Source organism: Aquarana catesbeiana, linkage group LG05 (genome assembly GCF_042186555.1).
Source record: "Aquarana catesbeiana isolate 2022-GZ linkage group LG05, ASM4218655v1, whole genome shotgun sequence".
NCBI lineage: Eukaryota > Metazoa > Chordata > Amphibia > Anura > Ranidae > Aquarana > Aquarana catesbeiana.
In genome coordinates this window covers 254,290,084-254,317,494 of record NC_133328.1, presented here as the reverse complement: position 1 = coordinate 254,317,494, position 27,411 = coordinate 254,290,084, and the positions used below count along the sequence as shown (strand labels likewise).

At 42.1% G+C, this 27,411-nt stretch overlaps 1 protein-coding gene across 7 annotated transcripts in view; it reads left to right on the top strand.

Moving 5' to 3' along the window:
- TGFBR1 (transforming growth factor beta receptor 1) overlaps positions 1-27,411 on the top strand; it is a 468,434-nt gene that overhangs the window by 229,156 nt on the left and 211,867 nt on the right. For all 7 annotated transcript variants that reach the window (XM_073630719.1, XM_073630713.1, XM_073630717.1 and 4 more), the window contains one exon: positions 20,030-20,197. In XM_073630719.1, the coding sequence (XP_073486820.1) occupies positions 20,030-20,197 (168 nt within the window). The remainder of the gene's footprint in view (positions 1-20,029; positions 20,198-27,411) is intronic.

Genomic DNA, 27,411 nt, shown 5'->3' with positions numbered 1-27,411 from the left:
ATTCTTTGCATATTTCTTATCATTCTCTCCTCTGATATCTATATTTGCTTCCTCAATTTATTACTTCAGTGCAGGTCCGTTCCACAACTGGGTTTTCAGACCATACTTTATTGAGAGGAGTACTCGCATCATCATAGATATCTTCTCCTTGGGGAACTGTGTGGTACATTATCCTGGTCATGGCTGTCCCAATTTTTCTTTGAGAGAGTCCTCGGATACAGGGAATACAACAACATCCACAAATGACTGAGATGGCTAAAACCACGGCAATGGAGATCAAACATGAGGTGGCAAGTCCAGTCCATTTCCCAAACCAACCTTCAAGCCAATTTGTGAATGGATCATTAATACCCGAGTTTTCCACTAATTCATTCGATAAAGCTGTCAATCCTTCGAGGGCTCTAGTCACGGTTCCTCCGGGAGCTGTATTGTTAGGAATAAAGGTGCAACACATACCACCAAACATTTTACAGACCCCTCCTCTTTCTGCTAGGACCATCTCTAATGCCATCCTGTTCTGCCATGCTGTCAGAGAGGGTAGGGCCTAAATGCCAATCCCTTAACTGCATCCCTGGTGCAGTTTACAAACCTTTGTTGGTTATAGTATATATAGTTAATCCAGTCAACATTTTTGTTTACTTTCACCCACCAGAGAAGAGACTCAAATTCAGCTACCACTTGGTTCCTAGCCTTAAACTTGCTCGGCACTCCACGTGGAACTCCAATCTCATCTATATAGGGTCAAAAACCCTGCAGGAGAGGTGTCCCTTCTGCTCCTCCGGTGACCCTTCTTCCAAGGGGACTCTGACAGTAAGCGCAGAGGCATTGCCAGCTGTATCAGGGCACAAACCCCTGGGGAATTGGCTGGAATTCTCACTCTGAGCCTCTTATCACCGCATAACCACCAGACGTCTGCCCTCTGGGTGTCGTGCTCAACCCAGTCATCACCCTCTCCCTTTACAATTTTGTTAATCCTCTCCATGCAGTAGTCATCCGGTAAAGACCCCAAATCTGTGCCACTCTCATTCCCCGGAAGTGCAAAACAAGTAAAGTTGCCAGGGTATACCGTGACAGCAGGGGGTATCTGAGGTCTATGAACCTGAGGAAACAACAAACTTAACATGTGACAGGGAGTGTTGGTGTCAGGTTTGTATGTTTTTTGATATAGCTTTAGCATACACCCTAAACCATCTAGATCTGTATTGTTATTTAAGGGAAAGGCACGGTAGCCATCTGGGGTCTGGCCCCTGCACAGACCAAGCAGTTCTCTGTTTTAAGGGTGTTAGCAGTATATATTAACCATTCAAGCCATTCATTCTTATCCTGGTATCCTGTTTCTAATGTTATAGCTTCTTCCACTGTGAGATTGGTGAATCTCACTGTGGGTCCTAATACCTCTACTGTAAGTTGGTCCTCATTATCTAATTCATTCTTCTTGTTTGTCTCATTCTTTGGTTTGACTTCAACGAAGAATTTTCCCAAATGGTCAGTTCCCGATATCCAAGCTCCTACACGGTATAACCTCTGATCTTCTAGTTTGGGGTCCTTCAGGGAAATCAATAATTTATTGCAATTCTTTGGTTCTGTACAGGGAGAGTGGGCCGCTTTAGTTATGGTTAATCTATTCTCTAAATCTCCTGCAGCTGGGATCTCATATCGCCAATCCTGGGCTGCAGTTGTCCACATGACTGAATCCCAAGTAGTACACCCGGTAGTTCCAGCCAGGTAGCACACGTATTTGTCTGCCCAGGTCAGCTTACTTGCTTCTACCTTATCTCCACGATCTGTCATCTGGCAGAAATCCACCTGTATAGTACTGGTGGTTCCTTCAACAAAGGTGATGTTCTTCTGTCTCTTCCCAATTGATTGGTTCCACTATCCTCCCGTGTCTCCTACCTCCCCGTATAGAGGTCTCTCCTAGAGTCACCAATGCTCCCACAAGGAACAAAATCCCTACCATCCTATCTGAAATGAGGGGGGATTAAATAGGGCCTTTTCTTCACCAAGGTTGAGATAAGCAGACCTTTTATCTGCCTCCCTTTGTAGTTGGATTTTCCCCCTCCTTCAGTCTTTCTGTCTCTACTCTGCCTATGTTTACCTTTTTACAGTGGGATTGGTGAATCCAGGTAGTTCTTTCAGCAATTCTTACTGCGGTGGGAGTAGTAAGGAGTACTTGATATGGCCCGTCCCACTTAAGGGAGTGCCAATGCTTCTTTTTGATCACCTTGATGAGGACCCAGTCTCCGATTTGTACTTTGTCTTCTCCTATGGGCTCTCCTTCTAGAATGGAACACTCTTGGTTAATTTGTTTCTGTTTTAATAACCTTGACATGTATTCTGCTAAGGTTCTCTCCCCTTCCTCTGTGTGGGTTTCATTTGGTAATAAAGGTATTTTATAAGGTATACCATACATCATTTCAAATGGACTCAGCCCCTCTTTAGTGGGGGTGATGTGCATGCTTAAAATAGCTAGTTGGAGACAGTGCATCCAGTTTTTTCCCTGTCTCTTCCATAGCCTTTTTTAGCTTGCTCTTTAATATCCCATTATGTCTTTCTACGAGCCCTGCTGACTGAGGGTGATATGCACAGTGATTCTTTAATTCCATACCCATCACTTCTGTTAGTTGTTTTATGGTCTGATTTACAAATGTGGACCATTATCACTAATTATCACTATAATCTTCTCTGGTATCCCAAATCGTGGAATGATTTGGGATACTCCTGTGGGGAATATCTCTACCCATTTGGTCAATGCATCAATGATTACCAAACAATATTTCTTCCTTTCACATTTGTATAATTCAATATAATCCATGCAAATGTGTTGGAATGGATATTGCGGTGTGGGGAACTTCCTTTTCCGTGGTCTTATGCCTCCCTGAGCATTGTATCTTACACATATAATGCATTGAGAACAAAAAGTTTTTTAGTAGTTTGTGAAGTCATAGACTGTACATACCTTATTTAACATCTCAGTCATCCCCCTGTTTGACACATGAGTTGCTCCATGTGTCAATACTGCTGCATACCTAAATAAGGATTTTGGCAATACCAGCTTTCCTTCAGGTGATGTGTAGATGTTATCTATTATTGTGCAGCCTTTTGTTTTCCAGTATTGTTTCTCCCCAGGGGATACATTCTGCTGCATATCAGTAAGGACTGTATGATCTATCTCTATGATTTCCTGTTCTGATCCATTAACAAAAGCTATATTTAGCTGTTGTTATGTACTATTCCCATCCTCAGCTTCAGGGAGCCCAGAGAACACTTTTAAAACTTCTCGTAGTTTATTTAGATAATTACTGACACTTTCCTTGTCTTCCTGTACAGTCATATTAATCTTTTGCCAGTCAGTTCGTTATACCCATCAGAGATTGCATCTCTGGTAGAAGGCAGTCTGTCTGTCAAATCTTGGCTATCAAGGGCCAGTGGTTCCCCTCTTTGTTGAGGGGGCTCTGTGGCTACACAGGGGTCCCAATTTCCCTTTACTGATGCCCAATGTGATCTTAGAACCCTCCTTAAGGCCCTTTCCACTTCGACCCCGTTTAGCCTATAACTGTTCCTGAGACCTTCCATATTTTCAATGATTTCTGGGGCCCCAAACTTATTATGTTTAATATGCTCGGTAGCCTTCTGCACGTCACTCTCAGTCCATGGTCTTAAAAACAGTCATAGTTAGGGGCTGACCGTTTTGTCCACCTCTTTGTCCATTAGGGGCAGTTGGGCTTGGCATTTCTCTTTTTGTTCTCCTTCCTTCTACTTTAATTCTAGCGTGCTCAAACCAGTATTCCGCCATTTCTAATCCGTACGTTTTTTTTGGGTCCTAACTATTTAAGGTTATCCACCAACTCCTGACACCCTTTCACAGTTAGTTTACCATTGAATCCCAACTTCCTTTCCCACTTAGCACAATATTTAACAGACTTAGGTTCCTTGCTATGCATACATTTCTTATCTCCTAATGGCGCATTAGGAACAAAACAGCAGCATAAGGCACAAGACATTCTTTTACAGAAATTATTCCCCATGTCTCTGTTTGTTTTTTTTTTACCTCTTGAGTTTAGAATACAAGACTGGTAATTCTACTCTCGAACTTTGCCAAAATCTATATAAAATTGCAAAGTCCAAATGCTCCAAACAGGAAATATACACACGTATGTATGTATATATATGTATATATGTATATATATATATATATATATATATATATATATATATATATATATATATATATATATATATATATATATATATATATATATATATATATATATATATATATATATATATATATATATATATATATGTGTGTGTGTGTGTGTGTATATATATATATATATATATATATATATATATATATATATACACACACACATACGTATAAAAACAACTTATACCTTTACCTTATTTACTACAAAGTACAGTTGGTCAAAACAAACAGTGTTATTAGACTTCTGATCAGAACAAACAAAAAAAAAAGTGGAAGTGCACTTAGGTGTCCGTGAGGGGGGGGAGTGAGTGAGTCCAGTTTTTTTTTTGTTTTTTTTTTTACCACAAGTTTACAGCTAGACAGATCATTAAGCAGGCCTTTTATCAACCTGTAAACCACCAGACTAGCAACCCTTGGATCACGGTAACAATAGGAATACAAGAAAAGCAAAAATATCAAGACTCCCCACACTGGGGAGAATCAAAAAAATAGTTAAAACCCGTCACTGCAGTAAGGTTGTTCAGTGAAGTTATAAAGTTAGCAGTAAGGTTAAACATGAGGAGGAAAGAGCGAGAGTTAGTCTCATGATTTAATAAATGCAGCAAAAGTAACAGTGCAGGAAATATTGCTCTCGAAAGAAAAAGAGAAAAACAATCGATCTATGGGGGAAGTGTTTCTGAGCAAGTTAGATTGATTCCTGCTCGTACATTCACTTCCTCTTTTGTCCCAACCACCACTCAGTTAGAGAAAATACTGAAATGGCCACTGTGACTCTGTAATCTATCCAGATTACTTGTAGTCACTATTCATAACAATTATCAATCATCTTTCGGTACCTTAAATTTTTTGTAATCTGTCTTGGACAGCGGGCTATGTCTATTTACCATAGGCAACGTCCCCAAGTGCCTCTGTCTTCGGCCCCTGTGTTACCTAGATCTTATACGGTCAACCACAGTGCCGGCATACTCCAATAAAAACCCAAATCACCTTGAGTAGAAGAGAAAAGAAAAGATCTGTCTTACCTTTCACAGACCCGAAGGACTGGATCAGAAGTCCAGGAGTAGAAGTCAGGTGTGGATCTCGGAGCCGACCAGCCTCTTTTTACCACTTAACTTGAGGACCTGGGAGGACCTAGGTCTCGGCGAGAGGGAGTCTGATACTCACCGATATTTTGGACGGAACCGTTCGATCCACCACCTAATCCTTACTTCCGGCTCAAAAGGACCATGATGTCCGTAAAATTCCATTCTCTCACTGATCAGTCAACTCCGGTCATGTTGATTTAGAAGACAGATTTATTACAAATGTATCGATACATAGGGGTGAACTCTTACAGCATGGAGTTCTGTGCAGAGTCACACAGAAACACTGTACACAGGTTGTTTTATAGTAGTATTTGGCAAACTTCCATTGGCTAAGGCACACTGGTGGCTCATGGTGCATTGTCAGCTCTATTGCCAAATCCAGTGTGCCTTTCAGAAGATTTCCTATTATGGTAACTTTTGCTAGTTCTTTAAGTATGTTTTTAGGCGTTGGTCAGAACTAAGCCAGTTGCATAAACAATAAGTCAGCGCCATTTTAGCGAGAAAAAGCGCATATCAGGAACAAGGCAAATGTCAATATCACCTGTAATTCTTTGCATATTTCTTATCAGTGGTACAGATGAGCAGGGGGTTACACAGGTGGGGCAGAAGGGCAGGGGGGTACAGTGGCAGAGGAGAAAGGAGGAACATTGGTGGGACAGATGAGCAGGGGGTTACAGAGGTGGAGCAGAAGAGCAGGGGGGTACAGAGGTGGAGCAGAAGAGCAGGGGGGTACAGAGGTGGAGCAGAAGAGCAGGGGGGGACAGAGGTGGAGCAGAAGAGCAGGGGGGTACAGAGGTGAGACAGATGTGCAGGAGGTACAGTGGTGGGGCAGATGAGAAAGGGGGTACAGTGGTGGGAGCGATGAGAAGGGTTCAGCAGTGGGACAGAAGAATGGGGTACAACGGTGGGGTAGATGTTCAGGCGGTTACAGTGGTTTGGCAGAAGTGCAGGAGGTACAGTGGTGGGAGAGATGAGAAGGGGGTTCAGTGGTGAGACAGAAGAGCACAGTACAGTACAGTGATAGGGCAGATGAACAGGGGATTACAGTGGTGGGACAGATGAGCAGGAGGGGTTGTGTTGTGCCAGATGAGAAAGGGGGTACATTGTTGGGGCAGATGAGCAAGGTGGTACAGAGATGGGGCAGATGTGCAGGGGGTACAGAGGTGGGGCAGATGTGCAGGGTAGTACAGTGGGGGGACAGATTTGCAGGGGATACAGTGATCAGAGGTGTGAAGGTGCAGGAATTGGGGCTGATTCGAGGACTGGAGGTACAGAAATTGGGGCTGATCTAAGGCATGAGAGTGCAGGATGTTAATTCTTTACTAGAACTCAAGTAAGTTTACACTAGCATTTTAATTTATAAAAAATCCTTTTCGTGATTGAGAGTGTAAAGTTAACTTTTTTTTGTTATAAAATCGGCACGCTCAATTTCTTTGAAAACATTTTTCGGCACACCGTGCTCAAAAGGTTGCCTACCCCTGCTTTAGAGACAAATTGGTTTAAAAAATGTACAATCCAAGCCTTGGTATCTTTTAATCCTTTGTTAGGACAGACAATGTGCACATCACTTTATAACTGATAGTGAAGATTTGCCAGCACAGTAAAGACAGAGTTCATTATGGTGAACCTACTCTCCAGCAGCATTCTTAACCTCCCTGGCGGTGTGATTATTTCAGATTTTAGGTGCTGAAAGCGGTACAATTATTTTGCATTGAAATTTGACGTTTTATATTGTAGGCCTGTAATGCTTAACAATAACGCACTTAAATCTGTCCACCAAAGAGTCTAGTAGATATCCCGGGTATGATGAAGTTTGAAACACAAAATCATAAATTATAATATAATAAATATAAATAATTTAAAAAATATATATAATAATAATAATAAAATACATTTCCCCACGATTCACTATCGCTCAATTCTGCAAGTGTTCTTATTTACTATCGCTGTTTTCTAGCTGGTCTAAAACCACTTTTGACGTAAATGGACACTTTTTGGTTGCTATGGACAATCTCAAGTTTCCACTCAGAAAGAACAGTATATATAATATAAAACTGCATGCAGGGCACTGGACAAAGCACTGGGGACAAAAGGGATGTGAAATAATTTCATACAGTACTGTAATCTGTAAAATTACAGTACTGTATGTGTTATGATTTTTACTTTTTTTTTTTTTTATTTGCCGCCAGGCTCTGCCCCCGTGCGTCGCGACGCTCGCAGGGAACGAAGCCTGGCACAAAGAGGGTTCGGAGGAGGACAGAGCCCGCAGACAGCAGGGGACATCGCAGGATCCTGGGGACAAGGTAAGTAACACCGCACCAGGATCCTGCAATGTAATCCCGAGTGTGGCTCGGGGTTACCGCTAATGGTGCTGAAATTTAACCCCGAGCCGCACTCGGGAAAACCCTCAGGGGAGGCTACAGAGTAACTCCACTTTTGTTGAGAAAAAAAAAACATTCCCCTCTGGTTGACCTATGTACATTACAAGGATTGTAACAAACTTTGCAGATTCCTACCTTTTGTTGTTCTGAAGAAATCCCTGTGTGTTTTTCTGTGTCCATGTGGGAAAGTAAATATGAGTGACTTCATAATTATCAATCAGCTACAGCACCTGCAGGGCACTAATGAGGAAAGCTGCTGGGCCTGCATCCCTTTAAACCCCGTTCACGCGATCAGAAAATTTTACGAAAAATACCACGTTTGAAGCGATCGTTTGATAATCGAATCATTAGTACAGAGCTTTCGAGAGCCGATCATGACAGTTCATCCGATATTATGCGATCGACCATGCTTGAATTTTTTTTTCGTACGATGCCATATTGTATGATTTTCATTTTAATCAGTACAGTTGTCATTCCAAAATGCAATACAAATACATTAAAACACATTACATAACTTTTGAATTTTTATTCTGTCATACGAGAATTTTCGTGACTTTAGTAAACTCTTAATGTTTGATATGCGACTAGCATGCAAAAAAAAAAAACTGACGATCATTCATTTGATAATCTCATCATGTGTACCAGGCATTAGACATGATTTTCTATTGGAAATATCTCACCAAAAATGACTTTTTTGTTGCAGGGTTGTCTGAAATCTGACTTGCATCTTAGGGCAGAAAATGTTTCTGGGGGGCGTTCTGTACACATTCTGTGTACATAACACCTCCAGGTAGTCATATTGCATTTTACAGAAAATTACAGAATTGCAGATTGAAAAGGAATAGTAATTTTTAAAAACATTAGATTACAATATGACTTGTGTTGCAATTGTATATGCTATATTATTTTTTTTCTTTATTTGCTATTTACCCCCCCCCCCCCCACGTAAGTGGAGTTACCCTTTAACATTAAGGCAGGCTATTGGTGGTGCAAGTTTCTTCCCTGCAAATTCGCACAATTTCCCCATGAACACAGGGAATCCCTGCCAAGACATTGTCTGCTCCCCGCACCCCCCACCCCACCCACCGGGAGAAGATAAAAATATTTAGCCAGCAGTGTTTGAGCAAACAATTAGTGCCACATCCAGTATTAAAGAAAAAGAAAAGAGAATCCCCTTGTGGTGGACTTTTAAGGCACGATATATTAAAGAAGATAATGTTATTTTTAAGGTTTCAAGATATTTATTTTGAAAAATTTAGAAAACATAAAAAACAGGGTATGCTTAAACATGTCTAGAACTATGTCACCGTCATTAGATATACGATACGGTCTATACTTCTTGCACCCGACGCGTTTCAGAGTACAGAGTTGTCTCCTCCTTCAGGGCTATATGTTAGCAAGAAAAAATTGTGTTCTAAAATAGAGTGATGAATAAATAAGTATACGATATTTACATTAATGTATATAAATGTACACATAATTAGAATGGATTCTCAGATTTACTTACATACATTGTGACGGTATGGTTAAGATTCCAATGATTTTCTTTAAAAACATGAAAGAGCACAGTATACTTTCAGATTCTCAACCAAGAAATCCTCAATGATGTATTTAAGAACAAATGTCCATGTTAGACCCAAAGGGGGGCATGTAGCTCACCGTTGGCCCAGGGGCAGAAAAGAGCCTGAAGACCCACTGGGGTCGGGAAAGAAAGAAGCCCTGTAAAAATGTAAAAAAGGGGGCTCTATGAGTATATATAAAACCAACATTTTTTATACATTTAAATATATATGGAATGCTAGATACCTGTTGGTGGTGCGTACTGTCACTGAGGTATATGGAAAGTTGTGTTGTGGGAAGAAATTAACCACAGCTATAAAGACAACAATATTATAAATTATATATTATTGCCCGTCTATAAACAGCATGACATGCACACAATCGTATTATATGGGCATTAGTTGAGTGTTAGTATTATTTATTTATATATATATACACACACAATGGGGATGGAAAGTATTCAGACTCCCTTAAAATTTTCACTCTTTGTTTTATTGCAGCCATTTGCTAAAATCATTTAAGTTCATTTTTTTCCTCATTGATGTACACACAGCACCCCATATTGACAGAAAAACACAGAATTGTTGACATTTTTGCAGATTTATTAAAAAAGAAAAACTGAAATATCACATGGTCCTAAGTATTCAGACCCTTTGCTCAGTATTTAGTAGAAGCACCCTTTTACAGCCATGAGTCTTTTGGGGGAAGATGCAACAAAGTTTTTCACACCTGGATTTGGGGATCCTCTGCCATTGCTCCTTGCAGATCCTCTCCAGTTCTGTCAGGTTGGATGGTCAGCCATTTTTAGGTCTCTCCAGAGATGCTCAATTGGGTTTTAGTCAGGGCTCTGGCTGGGCCATTCAAGAACAGTCATGGAGTTGTTGTGGGGCCACTCCTTCGTTATTTTAGCTGTGTGCTTAGGATCATTGTCTTGTTGGAAAGTATACCTTCGGCCCAGTCTGAGGTCCCGAGCACTCTGGAGAAGGTTTTCGTCCAGAATATCCCTGTACTTGGCCGCATTCATCTTTCCCTCGATTGCAACCAGTTGTCCTGTCCCTGCAGCTGAAAAACACCCCCACAGCATGATGCTGCCACCACCATGCTTCACTGTTGGGACTGTATTGGACAGGTGATGAGCAGTGCCTGGTTTTCTCCACACATACCGCTTAGAATTAAGGCCAAAAAGTTCTATCTTGGTTTCATCAGACCAGAGAATCTTATTTCTCACCATCTTGGAGTCCTTTGGGTGTTTTTTAGCAAACTCCATGCGGGCTTTCATGTGTCTTGCACTGAGGAGAGGCTTCCGTCGGGCCACTCTGCTATAAAGCCCTGACTGGTGGAGGGCTGCAGTGATGGTTGACTTTCTACAACTTTTTCCCATCTCCCGACTGCATCTCTGGAGCTCAGCCACAGTGATCTTGGGGTTCTTATTTACCTCTCTCACCAAGGCTCTTCTCCCCCTCAGTTTGGCCGGACGGCCAGCTCTAGGAAGGGTTCTGGTCGACCCAAACATCTTCCATTTAAGGATTATGGAGGCCACTCTGCTCTTAGGAACCTTAAGTGCAGCAGAATTTTTTTGTAACCTTGGCCAGATCTGTGCCCTGCCACAATTCTGTCTCCGAGCTCTTCAGGCAGTTCCTTTGACCTCATGATTCTCATTTGCTCTGACATGTACTGTGAGCTGTAAGGTCTTATTTAGACAGGTGTGTGGCTTTCCTAATCAAGTCCAATCAGTATAATCAAACACAGCTGGACTCAAAAGAAGGTGTAGAACCATCTCAAGGATGATCAGAAGAAATGGACAGCACCTGAGTTAAATATGGGTGTCACAGCAAAAGGTCTGAATACTTAGGACCATGTGATATTTCAGTTTTTCTTATTTAACCACTTCGCGCCCGCGCTACAGCCGAAAGACGGCTGCAGCGCGGACCCTAATTGCCGGGAGGCCATCTCCCTGGACATCCTCCTGTTTACTTCCGCGATGCGCGCTCCCACGGGCGCGCATCGGGGAGGTTCTGTGCTGGCCGTGTCCCTTGGACACAGCCAGTCACAGATCGCTGAAAACGGCCAATCATACAGGCCGTTTTCAGCGCGATCGGCGGTGCCAATGAGAGATATTCTTATATGTAAACATATGAGATCATCTCTCATCGCTGGCTCTCCCTCCTCACACAGAGACAGCGTGTGAGGAGGGGGAGCTAACCGCTGCAGCGGTGAGTAAAAAAAAAAAATGAAAAAAGTGACGTTAGTGCCATCTGTCCCCACTGCCATCTGTCCCCAGAGCCACATATAAGTGCCATCTGTCCCCAATGCCACATATAAGTGCCATCTGTCATCAGTGCCACATATTAGTGCCATCTGTCATCAGTGCCACATATTAGTGCCATCTGTCAGTGCCACGTATCAGTGGCATCTGTCCTCAATGTCACGTGTCATCAGTGCCACGTATCAGTGGCATCTGTCATTAGTGCCATCTGTGATCAGTGCCACGTATCAGTGCCATCTGTCATCAGTGCCACGTATCAGTGCCATCTGTCATCAGTGCCACATCAGTGTCTCGTGTCATTGTCCTGGTGCTCCAGGGCCTTCAAAAGTGTAATAGGTAGTCAACAAGTTAGATGTATAATTTATGCTCCTAGAACACGTGATGGTGCTTCCTGCATGTTGGGCCTCTCTGTGTGGCCAGGCTGTGAAAAAGTCCCACACATATGGTATTGTAATACTCAGGAGGAGTAGCAGAATGTATTTTGGGGTGTTATTTGTGGTATATACATGCCATGTGAGAGAAATATCCTATTACAATGACAATTTTGTGGGGGGAAAAAAAAAATCTTCATTTTGCAAAGCATTGTGGGAAAAAATGACAACATCAAAAAGCTCACCATGCATCTTACTAAATACCTTGGAATGTCTACTTTCAAAAAAGGGGCCATTTGGGGGGTATTTGTACTTTCCTGACTTGTTCGGGTTGCAAGAAATGAGAGAGGCCACCAGTACATCAGGTGTGATCAATTTTTTATGATTTGCATCATAGTTTGTAGACTCTCTAACTTTCACAAAAACAAAATAATATCCACTAATTTAGGTTATTTTTACCAAAGATATGTAGCAGTATAAATTGTGGCCAAAATGTATGAAGAAAAATTAATAATTTTGCAAAACTAAGAATGCGTTTTTTTTTTTCAAAATTTTCGGTCTTTTTTCATTTATACTGCAAAAAATAAAAAACCCAGAGGTGATCAAATACCACCAAAAGAAAGCTCTATTTGTATGAAAAAAAGGACAAAAAATTCATTTGGGTACAGTATTACATGACTGAGTAATGGTCATTCAAAGTGTGAGAGCGCTGAAAATTGGTCTGGGCAGGAGGGCGGTTTAAGTGCCCAGTAGGCAAGTGGTTAATCTGCAAAAAATGTCAACAATTCTGTTTTTCTGTCAATAAGGGGTGCTGTGTGTACATTAATGAGGAAAAAAATGAACTTAAATGATTTTAGCAAATGGCTGCAATATAAAAAAGAGTGAAAAATTTATGGGGGGTCTGAATACTTTCCGTCCCCACTGTAAATATACATAGTATATATTATAAGATATAATAATTATAGTATTCAAAAGATATCCTCAATGCTTTTTTTGTTTTTTTTTTTAAACTTTATATTTATTGTAACTATATATTTTTTTTTATATATAAGGGATGCCCATATGTAAACAGAGTGAAAGAAATGGGTATAGTTCTATTAATAGTTTAACAGGGAATAATGTTGCTAGCGTAAAATAGTGTGTGTATCCAGCTTGAAGTAATTCAATGCCAAACTGTCAGAGAAATTTCAGAGAGAGTTCTTAAAGCGGTTGTATACCCGCTGAAATTTTTTTTTTTTTCCACCCCTGTAAAGCAAAAGGCATAATGAGCTAGTATGCACCGCATACTAGCTCATTATGAAATACCGATGCCTCGTTCTAAGGTAAGTATCTTACCTGGTCCACGCCGAGGGAGCTGTCATGTTGCCTCGGCGTGTCTTCTGGGTATCGCGGTTCCAGCGCTGTGAGTGGCTGGAGCCGCGATGTCATCACTCCCGCGCATGTGCGCGGGAGATTTCTTACCCGGCAAGGTCCGGCAGTTGCTGGGCCTTCAGCCGAGAATCCCCTGTGCGCATGCGCCGTTGCAGTCAGCGGCTCATAGCAAGGGGAATATCTCCTAAACCGTACAGGTTTAGGAGATATTTTTTTACTTACAGGTAAGCCTTATTATAGGCTTACCTGTAGGTAAAAGTTAAAAAAAGACTATACAACTACTTTAACTTGGATTGATTGTTTTGTGACCACTTGCCTCGACATCCAACAGACAAATGAAGTGGATGTAAGAGACGGGTGGACACACAGGGTTATATATCCCTCCCCAATCAGCTGTTAGGAACACAACTGATACGTGTGGAGATGGGAGGGAAAAAAGGCTAATTGTCCTGGCCCCCGAGTGGTGCGCGCGCCACTCCGTCCCGGCTCGCTCGCATGACTGCTGCAGGCTGGAACGAGGCCACACCCACTACGCCCGCCAGCACACAGAGCTTCACTGGCAAACCGCGCATGTCCGCCAGGTGGAGCAAGATGGAGGTCTGGCGCAGTGAATTTAGCACCTCAGACCTCACATAGTGCCGCCACAGGTTCAATGAACCTGGGCGGCTCTGTGTGGCGGGCGGTCGTCAGGATTGGCCTATGTCAGGGGGAGGGGGAAGAAAAGGGAAGGGAAAAAGGGCGAGCAGCCATCCAGAGGGCTGACATCACAAAGAAGGGTTGTGTTTGATTTTAATCTTTTATGAGGAGGATTTCTATAAGGAAAGAGAATATTTAGCATGAAAAAATGACAGGCATTACATAGCAAGTAAATTGCAAACAAGAAACTTTTGGTCATAAAAATATAATGTACAAAAACTTGTATATATAAATTCAGATGCAGTAAATACACATGTAAATTAACATGTAAAGCAGGATAGTAACCGGGTATCATATGCCTTGTGATAGTTAATATGGACAGCTGCATGTATGCATACCTAATTTGGCACGAGCATACATGTAGTTTCCCTCACAAACTAATTGGGGGGGGCCATAACAGGATATCAAGTATATGTAAACAAGATTATTTCTCCATTCCTCCAGAGGAGAAACCCTCGAGAAATGGCTTGAAGCAGATGGCTTCATTTAGGCTTGGCGTTTGTGTTGCCTTTAGTCTATGGATCCAGCGTAGTTCTAACTGAAGAAGAGCTTTATTCCAATCCCCTCCCCTAGGGTTGGGGTGTATACGATCTAAAATGAGGAACGTAATTTTTGGAAATCTGCCATTATGTACGATCTTGGTGTGTCGACCAAACGGAGATCTGGGTCACACACCTGCATGCTCCTCTAATGCCTGTAAGCTCTCCTCCAGAACTCCATCTTGGTCTTCCCAATGTAAAAGCAGGTACAGTCACAGAGCAATATATGCACTACTCCATACGTCTTGCAATTAGCAAAGTGTTAAGGGTGGAAGATCTGACCGTTTAGGTAGGATGGGATTGTTTTAGGTAAGCATGATCTTACAATAGTGGCATGTTCCACATACGTACGTTCCTTTATACTTAGTGATCTTTTCTATTTTTCACTTTAGAATTCACTGCCTGCAATTTTGTCCCTAACAGAGACTGCTCTTTTAAATGCGAATAGGTTTTTCAGTCACAAATTGTCAGAGACGAGTCTTGTGCCAATATTTTTCCACAATGTTTTTTACTTTTTGTTGCTGATTCGTGTATCGTGTGATTATTCTTAAAGGGTTGGCTTCATTTTTGTTTTTTTTAATACAGAAGTTTTCTCAATTGTGTGGATGCCTGTTGATAAGATCTCTTAAGAGAGGCATGTGGATAACCTCTTAACAGACGGTCACGTAGCTTGTCTGCTTCTATCTTAAAGATGGTGTCATCGGTACAGTTTCGCCTCACCCTAAGAAATTGACTGTATGGTATTGAGTCTATAAGAGCTTTCGGGTGAAAGCTTGTGGCGTGTAATATTGTGTTTCCGGATGTGGGTTTTCTGTAGAGTTTGATGAGAAGGGATCCCCCTTTCCCTCTATAGATTTCCACGTGCAGGAATGTAATGGATTGCTCATTATGAGATGGGTAAAGCCTAAATTGAAGTAATTTCTATTCATTCTTAAGAGACATTGTTCAAGCATCTCCTGTGGCCCCTCCCAAACAATAAAGAAGTTGTCAATGTATCGGTATCACCCCAAAATGTGGTCCGTATACAGTGACATGGCCTCATCTGCCAAGAACATTTTCTCCCATTCCCCCAGGTACAGGTTGGCATACGATGGGGCACAACAAGTCCCCATCGCAACCCCCTGCACTTGGAGGTAGAGGGAGCCATTAAAAGTAAATGTATTGTGTTCAAGGATAAATTCCAACAAAGAAACAATAAATTCACCATATGCAGGATCTACATGTACATCTCTTTGTATAAATATATTGTATTGTATTGTGTATCGTATATCGTATGCCAACCTGTACCTGAGGGAGTGGGAGAAAATGTTCTTGGCGGATGAGGCCATGTCACTGTAAACGGACCACATTTTGGGGTGGTACCGATACATTGACGACGACTTTATTTGGGAGGGGCTAAAGGAGATACTTGAACAATGTCTCTTAAGAATGAATAGAAATGACTTCAATTTAGGCTTTTACATGCCATGGCTTTCAATTTAGGCTTTTAACGAGCAATCCATTACATTCCTGCACATGGAAATCTATAGAGGGGAAGGGGGATCCCTTCTCGTCAAACGCTATAGAAAACCCACATCCGGAAACACAATATTACACGCCACAAGCTTTCACCTGAAAGCTCTTATAGACTCAATACCATACAGTCAATTCTTTAGGGTGAGACGAAACTGTAGCGATGACACCATCTTTAGGATAGAAGCAGACAAGCTACGTGACCGTCTGTTATTAAGAGTTTATTCACATGCCTCGCTTAAGAGATCTTATCAACAGGCATCCACACAATCGAGAAAAAAACTTCTGTATTGAAAAAAAAACAAAAAATGAAGCCAACTCTTTAAGAATAATTACACGAATCAACAGCTAAAAGTAAAAAAATTGTGGAAAAATATTGGCACATGTTTGTACTAGACTCATCTCTGGGACAATTTGTGACTGAAAAACCTCTATTCACATTTAAAAGAGCAGTCTCTGTTAGGGACAAAATTGTAAGCAGTGAATTTAAACAGGAAAATAGAAAAGATCACTGTAAGTATAAAGGAACGTACATATGTGGAACATGCCACTATTGTAAGTTCATGCTTGCCCAAAAAAATCCGATCCTAACGGCCGGATCTACCACCCTAAACACTTTGCTAATTGCAAGATGTTTGGAGTAGTGTATATATTGCTCTGTGACTGTACCTGTTTTTACATTGGGAAGACTAAGCTGGAGTTCTGGAGGAGAGCTTACAGGCATGTGAGGAGCATGCAGGTGTGTGACCCAGATCTCCTGTTTGGTCGACACACGAAAGATTGTACATAATGGCAGATTTCCAAAAATTAAGTTCCTCATTTTTGATCGTATACACCCCAACTCTTGGGGGGGGAATTGGAATAAAGCTCTTCTTCAGTTAGAACTATGCTGGATCCATAGACTAAAGGCGACACAACCGCCAGGCCTAAATTAAGCCATCTGCTTTACCATTTCTTGAGGGTTTCTCCTCTGGAGGAATGGAGAAATAATATTGTTTACATATACTTGATATCCTGTTATGCCCCCCCCTAATTAGTTTGTGAGGGAATCAACATGTATGCACATGCCGAATTAGGTATGCATACATGCAGCTGTCCATATTATCACAAGGCACATCATACCTGGTTACTATCCTGCTTTATATGTTAATGTATTTACTGTATCTGTATTCATATATACAAGTTTTTGTACATTATATTTTTATGACCAAAAGTTTCTTATTTGCAATTTACTTGCTATGTAATGCCTGTCATTTTTTCATGCTAAATGTTCTCTTTGCTTTTCTCTCCTTATAGAAATCCTCCTCATAAAAGATTAAAATCAAACACAACCCTTCTTTGTGATGTCAGCCCTCTGGATGGCTGCTCGCCCTTTTTCCCTTCCCTTGTTTTCATCCCCCACTCTGACATGGGCCAATTCTGACGACCGCCCGCCACACAGAGCCGCCTGGGGTCATTGAACTTGTGGCGCCACTATGTCAGATCTGAGGCACTAGATTCACTGCGCCGGACCTCCATCTTGCTCCACCTGGCAGACATGCGCGGTCCGCCAGTGAAACTCTGTGTGCCGGCAGGCATAGTGGGCGTAGCTTCGTTTCGACGTACAGCAGTTGTGTGAGCGAGCCAGGACGGAGTGGCGCGCGCACCGCTTGGTGGGCCGGGACAATTAGCCTTTTTTTCCCTCCCATCTCCACACGTATCAGCTGTGTTCCTAACAGCTGATTGGGGAGGGAGGGATATATAAACCTGTGTGTCTATCCGTCTCTTACATCCACTTCATTTGTTGGATGTCGAGGCGAGTGGTCACAAGGCAATCAATCCAAGGTAAGAACTCTCTCTGAAATTACTCTGACAGCTTGGCATTGAAATACTTCAAGCTGAATACACACTGTTACGCTAGCAACATTAGTCCCTGTTAAAATATTAATAGAACTGTACCCATTTCTTTCACTATGTTTATATAGGGGCATCCCTTATATATAAAAAATATATAGTTACAATAAATACCCTTTTAAAAAAAAAACTTTATATCTTTTGATTGCCTTAGTATAATATATAGATATATATATCAACTAATGCCCATATAATATCCATATAATATGATTGTGTGCATGTCACGTTGTTTATAGATGGGCAATAATATATAATTTATAATATTGTTGTCTTTATAGCTGTTGTTAATTTCTTCCCACAACACAACTTTCCATATACAGTGGAACCTCGGACTGCGAGTAACGTGGTTAACGAGCATTTCGCAATACGAGCACTGTATTTTTAAAAATCGTAACTCGGTTTGCGAGTGTTGTCTCGCAAAACGAGCACGATTCAGGCCAAAGTGGTGTGCAGTACCGCTTTTGGCCTGAGATTGGGGGGGGGGGCGCCGAAGCCGAGCAAAGCCGAACATGCTGTTCAGAAATGCACGGAAAGGCCCGAGGACAGCACGGCTGACCTCTGCAAATCTTGGGTAGGAAGTCTTTCCGAGGTTTGCCGAGGTCAGCCGAAGTGTCCTCGGGCCTTTTTTTTAGCTGTTTCTGAGGCACTCGGGCGCCCCCCTGCCTCTGGCCGCATGTGGTATTGCATCCCATTGAAGTCAATGCAGAACAAATGGGAAAACTCGCTTTGATATGCGAGTACTTTGGATTACGAGCATTCTCCTGGAACGGATTATGCTCGTAATCAGAGGTTCCACCGTACCTCGGTGACAGTACGCACCACCAACAGGTATCTAGCATTCCATATATATTTAATTGTATAAAAAATGTTGGTTTTATAAATACTCATAGAGCCCCTTTTTTACATTTTTTACAGGGCTTTTTTCTTTCCCGGCCCCAGTGGGTCTTCAGGCTCTTTTCTGCCCCTCTGTCCTTCCCTCCCTGTGGGGGGGGCAGGGTTGGGTCAACGGTGAGCTGCATGCCCCCCTTTGGGTCTGACATGGACACTTGTTCATAAATACATCATTGAAGATTTCTTGGTTGAGAATCTGAAAGTATACTGTGCTCTCTCGCATGTTTTTGAAGAAAAAATCATTGGAATGTTAACCATAACATACCAAGTATGTAAGTAAATCTGAGAATCCATTCTAATTATGTGTACATTTATAGACATTAATGTAAATATTGTATACTTATTTATTCACCACTCTATTTTAGAACACAATTCCTTCTTGCTAACATATACCCCTGAAGGAGGAGACAACTCTCTACTCCGAAATGCATCGGGTGCAAGAAGTAAAGACTGTATTGTATATCTAATGACGGTGACAGTCCTAGACATGTTTAAGCATTCCCTTTTTTTGTTTTCTACATTTTTCTAAATAAATATCTTGAAACCTTAAAAATAACATTATCTTCTTTAATATATCGTGCCTTAAAAGTCCACCACAAGGGGATTCTCTTTTCTTTTTCTACTGGGAGAAGATAGTAATTATTGCTAGCTGCTATAACATAATCGCAAGTGAATCTGGCAGGCTGGTTGTACCCAAGTTGCTCGATAAACTTTGTACATTCAGCCTACCCACACACGGTACGAATCTCGGCAGGTTCCTGCTGAACCAGCCAAGATACTAACAGTCTATGGCTGGCCTAAGCTGGCAATTTTCTTTCCCGCAACCCATCAGTCAATGTTGATGGGGGAATTTCTCCCGTAGAGCCATTGTGTCATCCAACCGGGAGAACACCGTGATTATTGCTAACGGCTATAGCAGCCGCTAGCAATAATGGCATGTAAAACCTGACAGGCTAGTTGTACCCAGGTTGATTGATTTGACCTACTTGGGTACATGCAGCTTGCATTACGATTCTGCCGATATTCGACCATCTATGGCTGGCTTTAGAAAGACAGCAAAAAACTGATAGGAGCTAAATTATTATCCATTTGAAATGAAAGCGAAGAAAAAAACATTTTGATATGTAGTAATTTTTACCTTTACCATTTTTGCTTTTAAGATTAGCGTCAACATGTTTTATGTTCACCCTTCATGTTTAAAATTTACATCAGCATGTTTTTTTGTTTTTTAGTTTTTTTGCTTTCTTTTTACAGATAATGGCACATGGACACAGCTTTGGTTGGTGTCTGACTATCATGAGCATGGTTCACTATTTGATTACCTGAACAGGTATACTGTAACAGTGGAAGGGATGTTAAAGCTGTCATTATCTACTGCAAGTGGCTTGGCTCATCTCCACATGGAAATTGTTGGGACACAAGGTATGTTTTTTTTTTTTTTTTTAAAAAGGAAGAAAATTCTGCTCTTGGGTTTACAATTGACCAAAAACATGAAGCTGCTAGCACAATAATTCTGATACCAAATATATGTAATACAATAAGACCAAGTGCAGTGAAAACTTGTCACACATAGTGTCAATCATTCATACACATAGCAATCCATGACAGATCTCAATGTGCAAATAAAACCTGTGTACATGGAAAAATTATTACAATTGGTGTCAATCATCCATAAACATAACAATATGTGACACATCTTGATATGTAAAGAAGTCCACTTAATAACTTGTGACCACTCTAGTGTATACCTAATAAAGTGTGATGATCCTGGTGGGAGAATCCATGTGCTTACCAGAACATTCACTAAATGCACTATGAATGAGCTTTGTAGCGATCTTGTGGTGATGAAGAAGGAAGGCCCAATAGGTATAGGTTGGTCGGTGAATGTTTGGGTGATGGCAGGGGCTTGATCCCAGGAATTTTTCCTAAATAGGATAGGACCAGAAAATACGAAGAATATGCTCAGCGGAGGAAACAGAAATATGTAGAATATTCCCTGGGTAGGAACTACATCTTCAGCAGAAGTCTTTAACTGAAAGGTGCATGGATTGCAGAATTTTAGGTGTTCTGTATCATCGGGTGATAATTTTGTAATTGTTTTCTTGAATCCTTGTTGATGGTAGTCATCTAAGATAGATTTTTGTGGTAAAATATTTCTTGTTTAAGTGTAAAGTAGAAAGATCCCTGTCTCAAAAATGTTACTATACTGTATAGATAGATATATATATATATATATATATATATATATATATATATATCTATGTATATATCTATGTATCTGTGCTCATAAGTTTACATACCCTGGCAGAATATATGATTTCTTGGCCATTTTTCAGTGAATATGAATGATAACACAAAAACTTTTCTTTTACTCATGGTTAGTGTTTGGCTGAAGCCATTTGTTAATCAACTGTGTTTACTCTTTTTAAATCATAATGACAACAGAAGCTAATCAAATGACCCTGATCAAAAGTTTACATACCCTGGTGATTTTGACCTGATAACATGCACACAAGTTGACACAAAGGGGTTTGAATGGCTATTAAAGGTAACCATCCTCACCTGTGATCCGTTTGCTTGTAATTAGTGAGTGTGTAGGGTCAATTTGTTTCTGGACTCCTGACAGACCCTTGCATCTTTCACCCAGTGCTGCACTGACGTTTCTGGATTCTGAGTCATGGGGAAAGCAAAAATTGTCAAAGGATCTGTGGGAAAAGGTAGTTGAACTGTATAAAACAGGAAAGGGCTATAAAAAGATATCCATGGAACTGAGAATGCCAATCAGCAGTGTTCAAACTAAGAAGTGGAAATTGAGGGGTTCTGTTGAAACCAAACCACGGTCAGGTAGACTAACTAAAATTTCAGCCACAACTGCCAGGAAAATTGTTCGGGATGCAAAGAAAAACCCACAAATAACTTAAGGTGAAATACAGGACTCTCTGAAAACATGTGGTGTGGCTGCATGGTCGAGTTGCCAGAAGAAAGCCATTACTACGCAAATGCCACAAAGTATCCCGCTTACAATACGCCAAACAGCACAGAGACAAGCCTCAAACCTTCTGGCACAGTCATTTGAAGTGATAAGACCAAGACTGAGCTTTTTGGTCACTTTCTTTAATCGTACATCACGGGACACAGAGTAATTACTATGTGGGTTATAGGCCACTTTCAGGTGCTGGACACTGGCACACCCTACACAGGAAGTTACCTCCCTACATAACCCCTCCCATACCGGGAGTACCTCAATTTTTTCGCCAGTGTCTAAGGTGTTTGTCATGAGTAAAGATGTGCTGTGCTGAGCTCCACTGGAGCAATCCTTGCTGGGGCTAGCTATGCAGCCCGGATCCATTCAAAGTGTCTTTTCAGGCCGAATTGAATGGTACCCTCGTGGCGGAAGAAACAAGGTTTAGCCCGTAATGCTTCTCTTTTTAGAGAGCTGGTCCCCGGGATCCAGTACTTTGGTATTTTCAGCCATAAAAGTTTTTACTGGCGGGATGCTTTACGGGTCCAGGAGTGTTGGTTTCCCAGGGATCCCCAGTTCCTGAAGGTTTGTAATGGAACCCACCGTGAAGGGTGAAGATTGGGACGGTTGATTTTACCACAGAAATCCCTGCGGCGGGAAAGGTAAGTGGAGGCTTTCTAAGGAATTTTTAAATTTTCTTATGAAATGTCTCCTTTAAAGCTCCATTTTTGCTAGCTGCAGATGTCGGAGAGACACAAGAGCAAAAAGGGGCATGTAAGAGGTTGCTGACACAGGCATTTCCTTGGCACATTTACTAAAAGCATCAAGCTGAGCGTTAATAGCATCGGCAGTTGCTGGACTATTGCTCAAGCAGTGGATGCGATTTCTTCTGGTAGTACCTCCGCATGTGTGCATTGGGCTATGGTCAGAAGGGGAGGTAGAAACACCCCAAAAAAGGGCTAAAAGGGTCTCCCGCAAGCTCTGAAAGCCTAAAACTCATTTCTGCAATGGCATCCTCCCCTGAGAGGGGGTGGCAGGTTAGAGTGAGCCATCAGGGGCCATGAAATGTTTGCAGCTGTTTACAACACTGCAGCCCCTGTCTATATTACTATAAAAAAATAGTTTTTTTTCCCCCAGCCATGATAGGATTGGAAAAAGGTTAGCGGCTTTAATTGCATCCCAGAATGGGATAAAATGTGACAGGTTCCCTTCCATTACCCAGGACCCTCAAACTGAGGATCTGGGGGCGGTAGAAGATGTTTTCTTTCAGGGGACTGTGAAGGGGTTGATGACTCCTCTTCTGAGGGGTCAAATGCGGAAGGATCAGCTTCACAATCTGAGATTGTGGGTGCAGTTTCTTACTGAATTGGTCCGCTCCACATTTATGCTACCCTTAACTGAGTGTCCACTTCTTGTTTGGGTTCGCTAAAGCCTCCTCAAGCTGCGCATACCTTTCCTGTCCATTTATTGCTGGAAAGACTTATGTATTCTGAATGGGATCGCCAGATGAGCATTTTTCCCCTTCTAAAAAGTTTTTCACACTTTATCCTATGGAGGAAAAAATTTACTAAAGGTGGGAGATACCAGCAATTGACACTGCTATATCTTCTGAATAAAAGTTTGACTTGTCTGGCAGACAATGCTCAAACGCTTAGTGATCCAACGGATAAAGAGTTGGAATTTCTATTAAAAAAAAATATATTGTTTTCCCTGGCAGGTTGAGTGTCTCAGGCTGTGCTGACAGTAATTGGTATATGTCAATCATTGAGGGACCAGTTTAAACAGGTGCCCAAGGTTATCCCTGTTTTGCAGGCCCAGGATCTGGCAAGCTCCTAGTAGCTTTAGGTTTGCAATAGACGCTATGAGAGATTCTATCCTTCAGGCCTCACGCCTGGGGGGATACATATGTATAGAATACTATGGTTGACAAATTGGTCAGCCGAAGCGTCATGCAAAAAACTCCTGTCTAGTTTTCCTTTCTGCGGTGAAACGGCTGTTTGGGATATCTTGGATAATTCATCCAAAGAATTTCTAGTGGAAAGTATCCCTTTGCCATTTAAGAAAAGGAGTAAATGTATTTCATTTAAACAAGCTCCTTCTCCAGTGCCAGGGGCATCAGCCTCCAGGCAGTCCCAGCGGCTTCCACCGTCAAGTTCAAGAGGTAATCCTCAGGGTCAACCCCAGGGACAAAAAGTCTTGGGGGGAGGAAACCTACAAAACAAAATACTAAAGCATCCTTATGAGGGGGCACCCCCGCTCGCTCAAGTGGGGGGAAGACTTCTGCAGTTCTCAAGGGTCTGGCAGAAAGAGTGTTGTGACAGATGGGTGGCTTCTTCAATAGCTCTAGGGTACAAAGTGGGGTTTAAAGAGTTCCCGTCTCCTCATTTTCTCAGATCAAACGTTACTAATGATCCTGACTCCAAAGGTGTGCTGGAGCCTCAGTTTGTGGTTGATAACCAAAAATCTGCAAGAGAGAAAATCCTTCCTACCAGTTAACCTGGAACATATGCCAACCTTCTTTAGGTTGGGGAGCAATCATGTCAGAGGAAACTGTCCAAAAGAAGTGGTCCAGATCAGAATTGACCCTGCCCATTAACATTCTAGAGATTCGGGCAGAGCGCTTGGCCCTGAGGGCCTGGACGTTTGATTTACAGAGCTGTCCTGTCAGGATCCAATCCGACAATGCCACAGCAGTGTCCTATATCAATCACCAAAGGGGCACAAGAAGTTGTGCGGCCCAGAGAAAGGTGACTCGTATCCTATCTTGGGCAGAGAACAATGTACCTTGCCTATCGGCAGTTTTTCATTCTAGGAATAGAAAATTGGCAGACGGTCTATTTGAGTCGCCCGCAGTTGTTCCCGGGAGAATGTTCCTTCACCCCGATATCTTTCTGACGATAGGTCAAAGATGGGGGATCCCAGATGTAGGTCTGTTTGCGTCCAGGTTCAACAAAGAGATTGACAACTTTGTGTTAAGAACAAAGGATCCGCTAGCATGCGGAACAGGGGCCTTGGTGTTCCCGTGGAATCAGTTTTACAGATTTATGCATTCCCTCCCTTTCTGCCTGCGTCCACAACTTGTTCGCAGGATCAAGCAGTAAGGGAAGTCGGTGATTCTTGTGGCTCCGGCGTGGTCCAGAATATCTTGGTATGCAGAGAGCATAAGGATGGCGGTAGGGGTCCCATGGACCCTACCACCACGTCCAGACCTTCTCTCGCAAGGTCCAGTATTCTTCCATCTTACCTTACAAACGCTAAATTTAACGGTTTGGCTATTGAGACCCACATTCTGAAGCACGGGCTGCCGGGTTCAGTGGTATCTACCTTGGTTAATGCAAGGAAGCCGGCCTCCATAATCATATATTATGGATTCTAGAAAGCGCATGTCTCCTGGTGTGAAACCAGGGGTTGGCACCCCAGGAAGTAGGTCATAGGTAGAATCCTTGACTTTCTGCAGATGAGGTTAAAATAAAGCTGGCCTTGAGTACTTTCAAAGGACAGGTCTCGGCCTTATCGGTATTATTTCAAGGACCACTTGCTTCGCATTCTTTGGTTTGTAGCTTTATTCAGGGGGTAACTCGGCTTAATCCTCCGGTTAGGTCACCCCTGAACCCTTGGGACTTGTATTTAGTTCTGTCAGCATTACAAAAACAGCTCTTTTTTGAGCCGATACGACATATTCTCTTGGTCCTTTTTGACAAGGAAACTAGTTTTTCTGATAACCATATCTTCTGCAAGAAGGGTATCGGAGTTGGCCGCTCTTTCTTGTAAAGAGCCATATTATTATTTATTATTCACAACGATAAGGTAGTATTGCGTCCTCATCCTAACTGTTTACCAAAGGTCGTATCAGGTTTTTATCTAAACCAGGATATTGTTCTACCTTCATTTTTTCCAGAACCCTGATCTATGGAAGAAAAATCACTACATTCTCTTGATGTGGTGAGAGCAGTCAAGGTCTACTTAAAGGCGACTGCTCAGATTCGAAAAACTGATGTGATGTTTTTGTTGCCTGAAGCTCCTAAAAGAGGACAGGCAGCATCGAAATCTACTATTTCTAAATGGATTTGACAAGTAATTGTTCAAGCTTATGGTTTAAAGAGGTAAATTCCACCCTCTCAAATCAAAGCGCACTCCACCAGGGCTGTTAGTGCTTCGTGGGCAGTGCATCACCAAGCCTCCATGGCTCAAATCTGCAAGGCCGCAACTTGGTCTTCAATCCATACATTTACCAGATTCTATCAGGTGGATGTAAAAAGACATGAGGATGTCGCCTTTGGGTGCAGTGTATTTTTTGTAGGTAGGATTTCGCGCAAACACATAAATAATAATTAATGAGTGTTAACTGGTATGTCACGTGAATTGTGTACAACCATTAAAAACAATAAAAAGTGTCCAATAGTGATAAAGTAATATAATAGGTGATGGCTTCTATCTTCCCGTTAGACAATGAGGTATTCAATCAGCTGTGTGATAGACCTCCAAGAACACACAATGGTCAAATCAACTCCTTCCCTCTATAACTGGTCTCCCATTGCCCTTACCTTAAAGGGCTTAAGATAAAGCCTTAGTAGGGATGTAAGGTGATGGTCTAGAAGTGATTCGGTGGTGTCCACTAGTTGTTGGTTCCTGGTAAATCGATGCTTTCTTATTAGGGGCAATTCTGGATCCTGAGTTCCAGGTCAACCAAGCAAGACAAAAGAACAGGGGGGCTCCCAATAGTGTAGTTCGTTTTTTTTTAATTTATTTCATCAAAAGAGAAAAATTTCCAACAGTAAATAAAAACATCCACACTGTGGATACAGTGTGGGGCGGTGACAAGAAAAGATGGCGGCGGAACGCCGTCACCTGGTGCAAAACTTCCGGTTCACCCTAACAACACTTCTGGGTCAAAGCAGCGTCTAGTGTTGTGTGTGATGGCTAGCCGAGAGATATTCCAAGACATTACCTTTGACATCTAATGGATGAGGATCTCCCTGATCCGTACTGAGTGCTGGGGGATTAATCGCCAGGTTGAAATGAAAAGATGAGGATACCTTGGGGATGAATCGATCTGAAGGTCTTAGGACTAGTCTTACTGGAAAAACAACCAGATATGGTTCACTGACCATTAGAGCTTGCATCTCTGACACCCTTTTAGCCGATGTTATGGCTATTAAGAATGAAACTTTCAGTGTTAGATCCCAGAGGGATATGCTCTCGATTGGGAAAAAGGGTTCCTTAGACAGGGCTTCCAGAACAACTGAGAGGTCCCAGACTGGGAAGGAAGGTTTTCTGGGAGGCCTCAGTTTTAGACAGGCCCTTTGAAACAATCACAAGAGGATCTTGTGCCCATTTAACTCCTGTCAAGGCGGACAGGGCCGAGACCTGGACCTTCAGGGTACTCTCTAGGCCTAATTGAAGAAACTCCAGGACCTGTGACACCGACGGGGAGGATGAGTCCCAACCTTGCAGTTGAGTGAAAGTGACAAACTTCTCCCAGACCCGTCTGTATGTGTTGTTGGTGGTAGGTCTTCTGGCCTGGAGTAAGGTATCCACCACCTTCTGGGAACAGCCTTGCTCTAGGTACCTAGCCCTTTCAGTCTCCAGGCCATCAAATGTAGCTTCTCCGGGTTCGGGTGAAGAAGATGACCCTGGGAGAGCAGGTCCCTCGACAACGGGAGGAGCAGTGGAT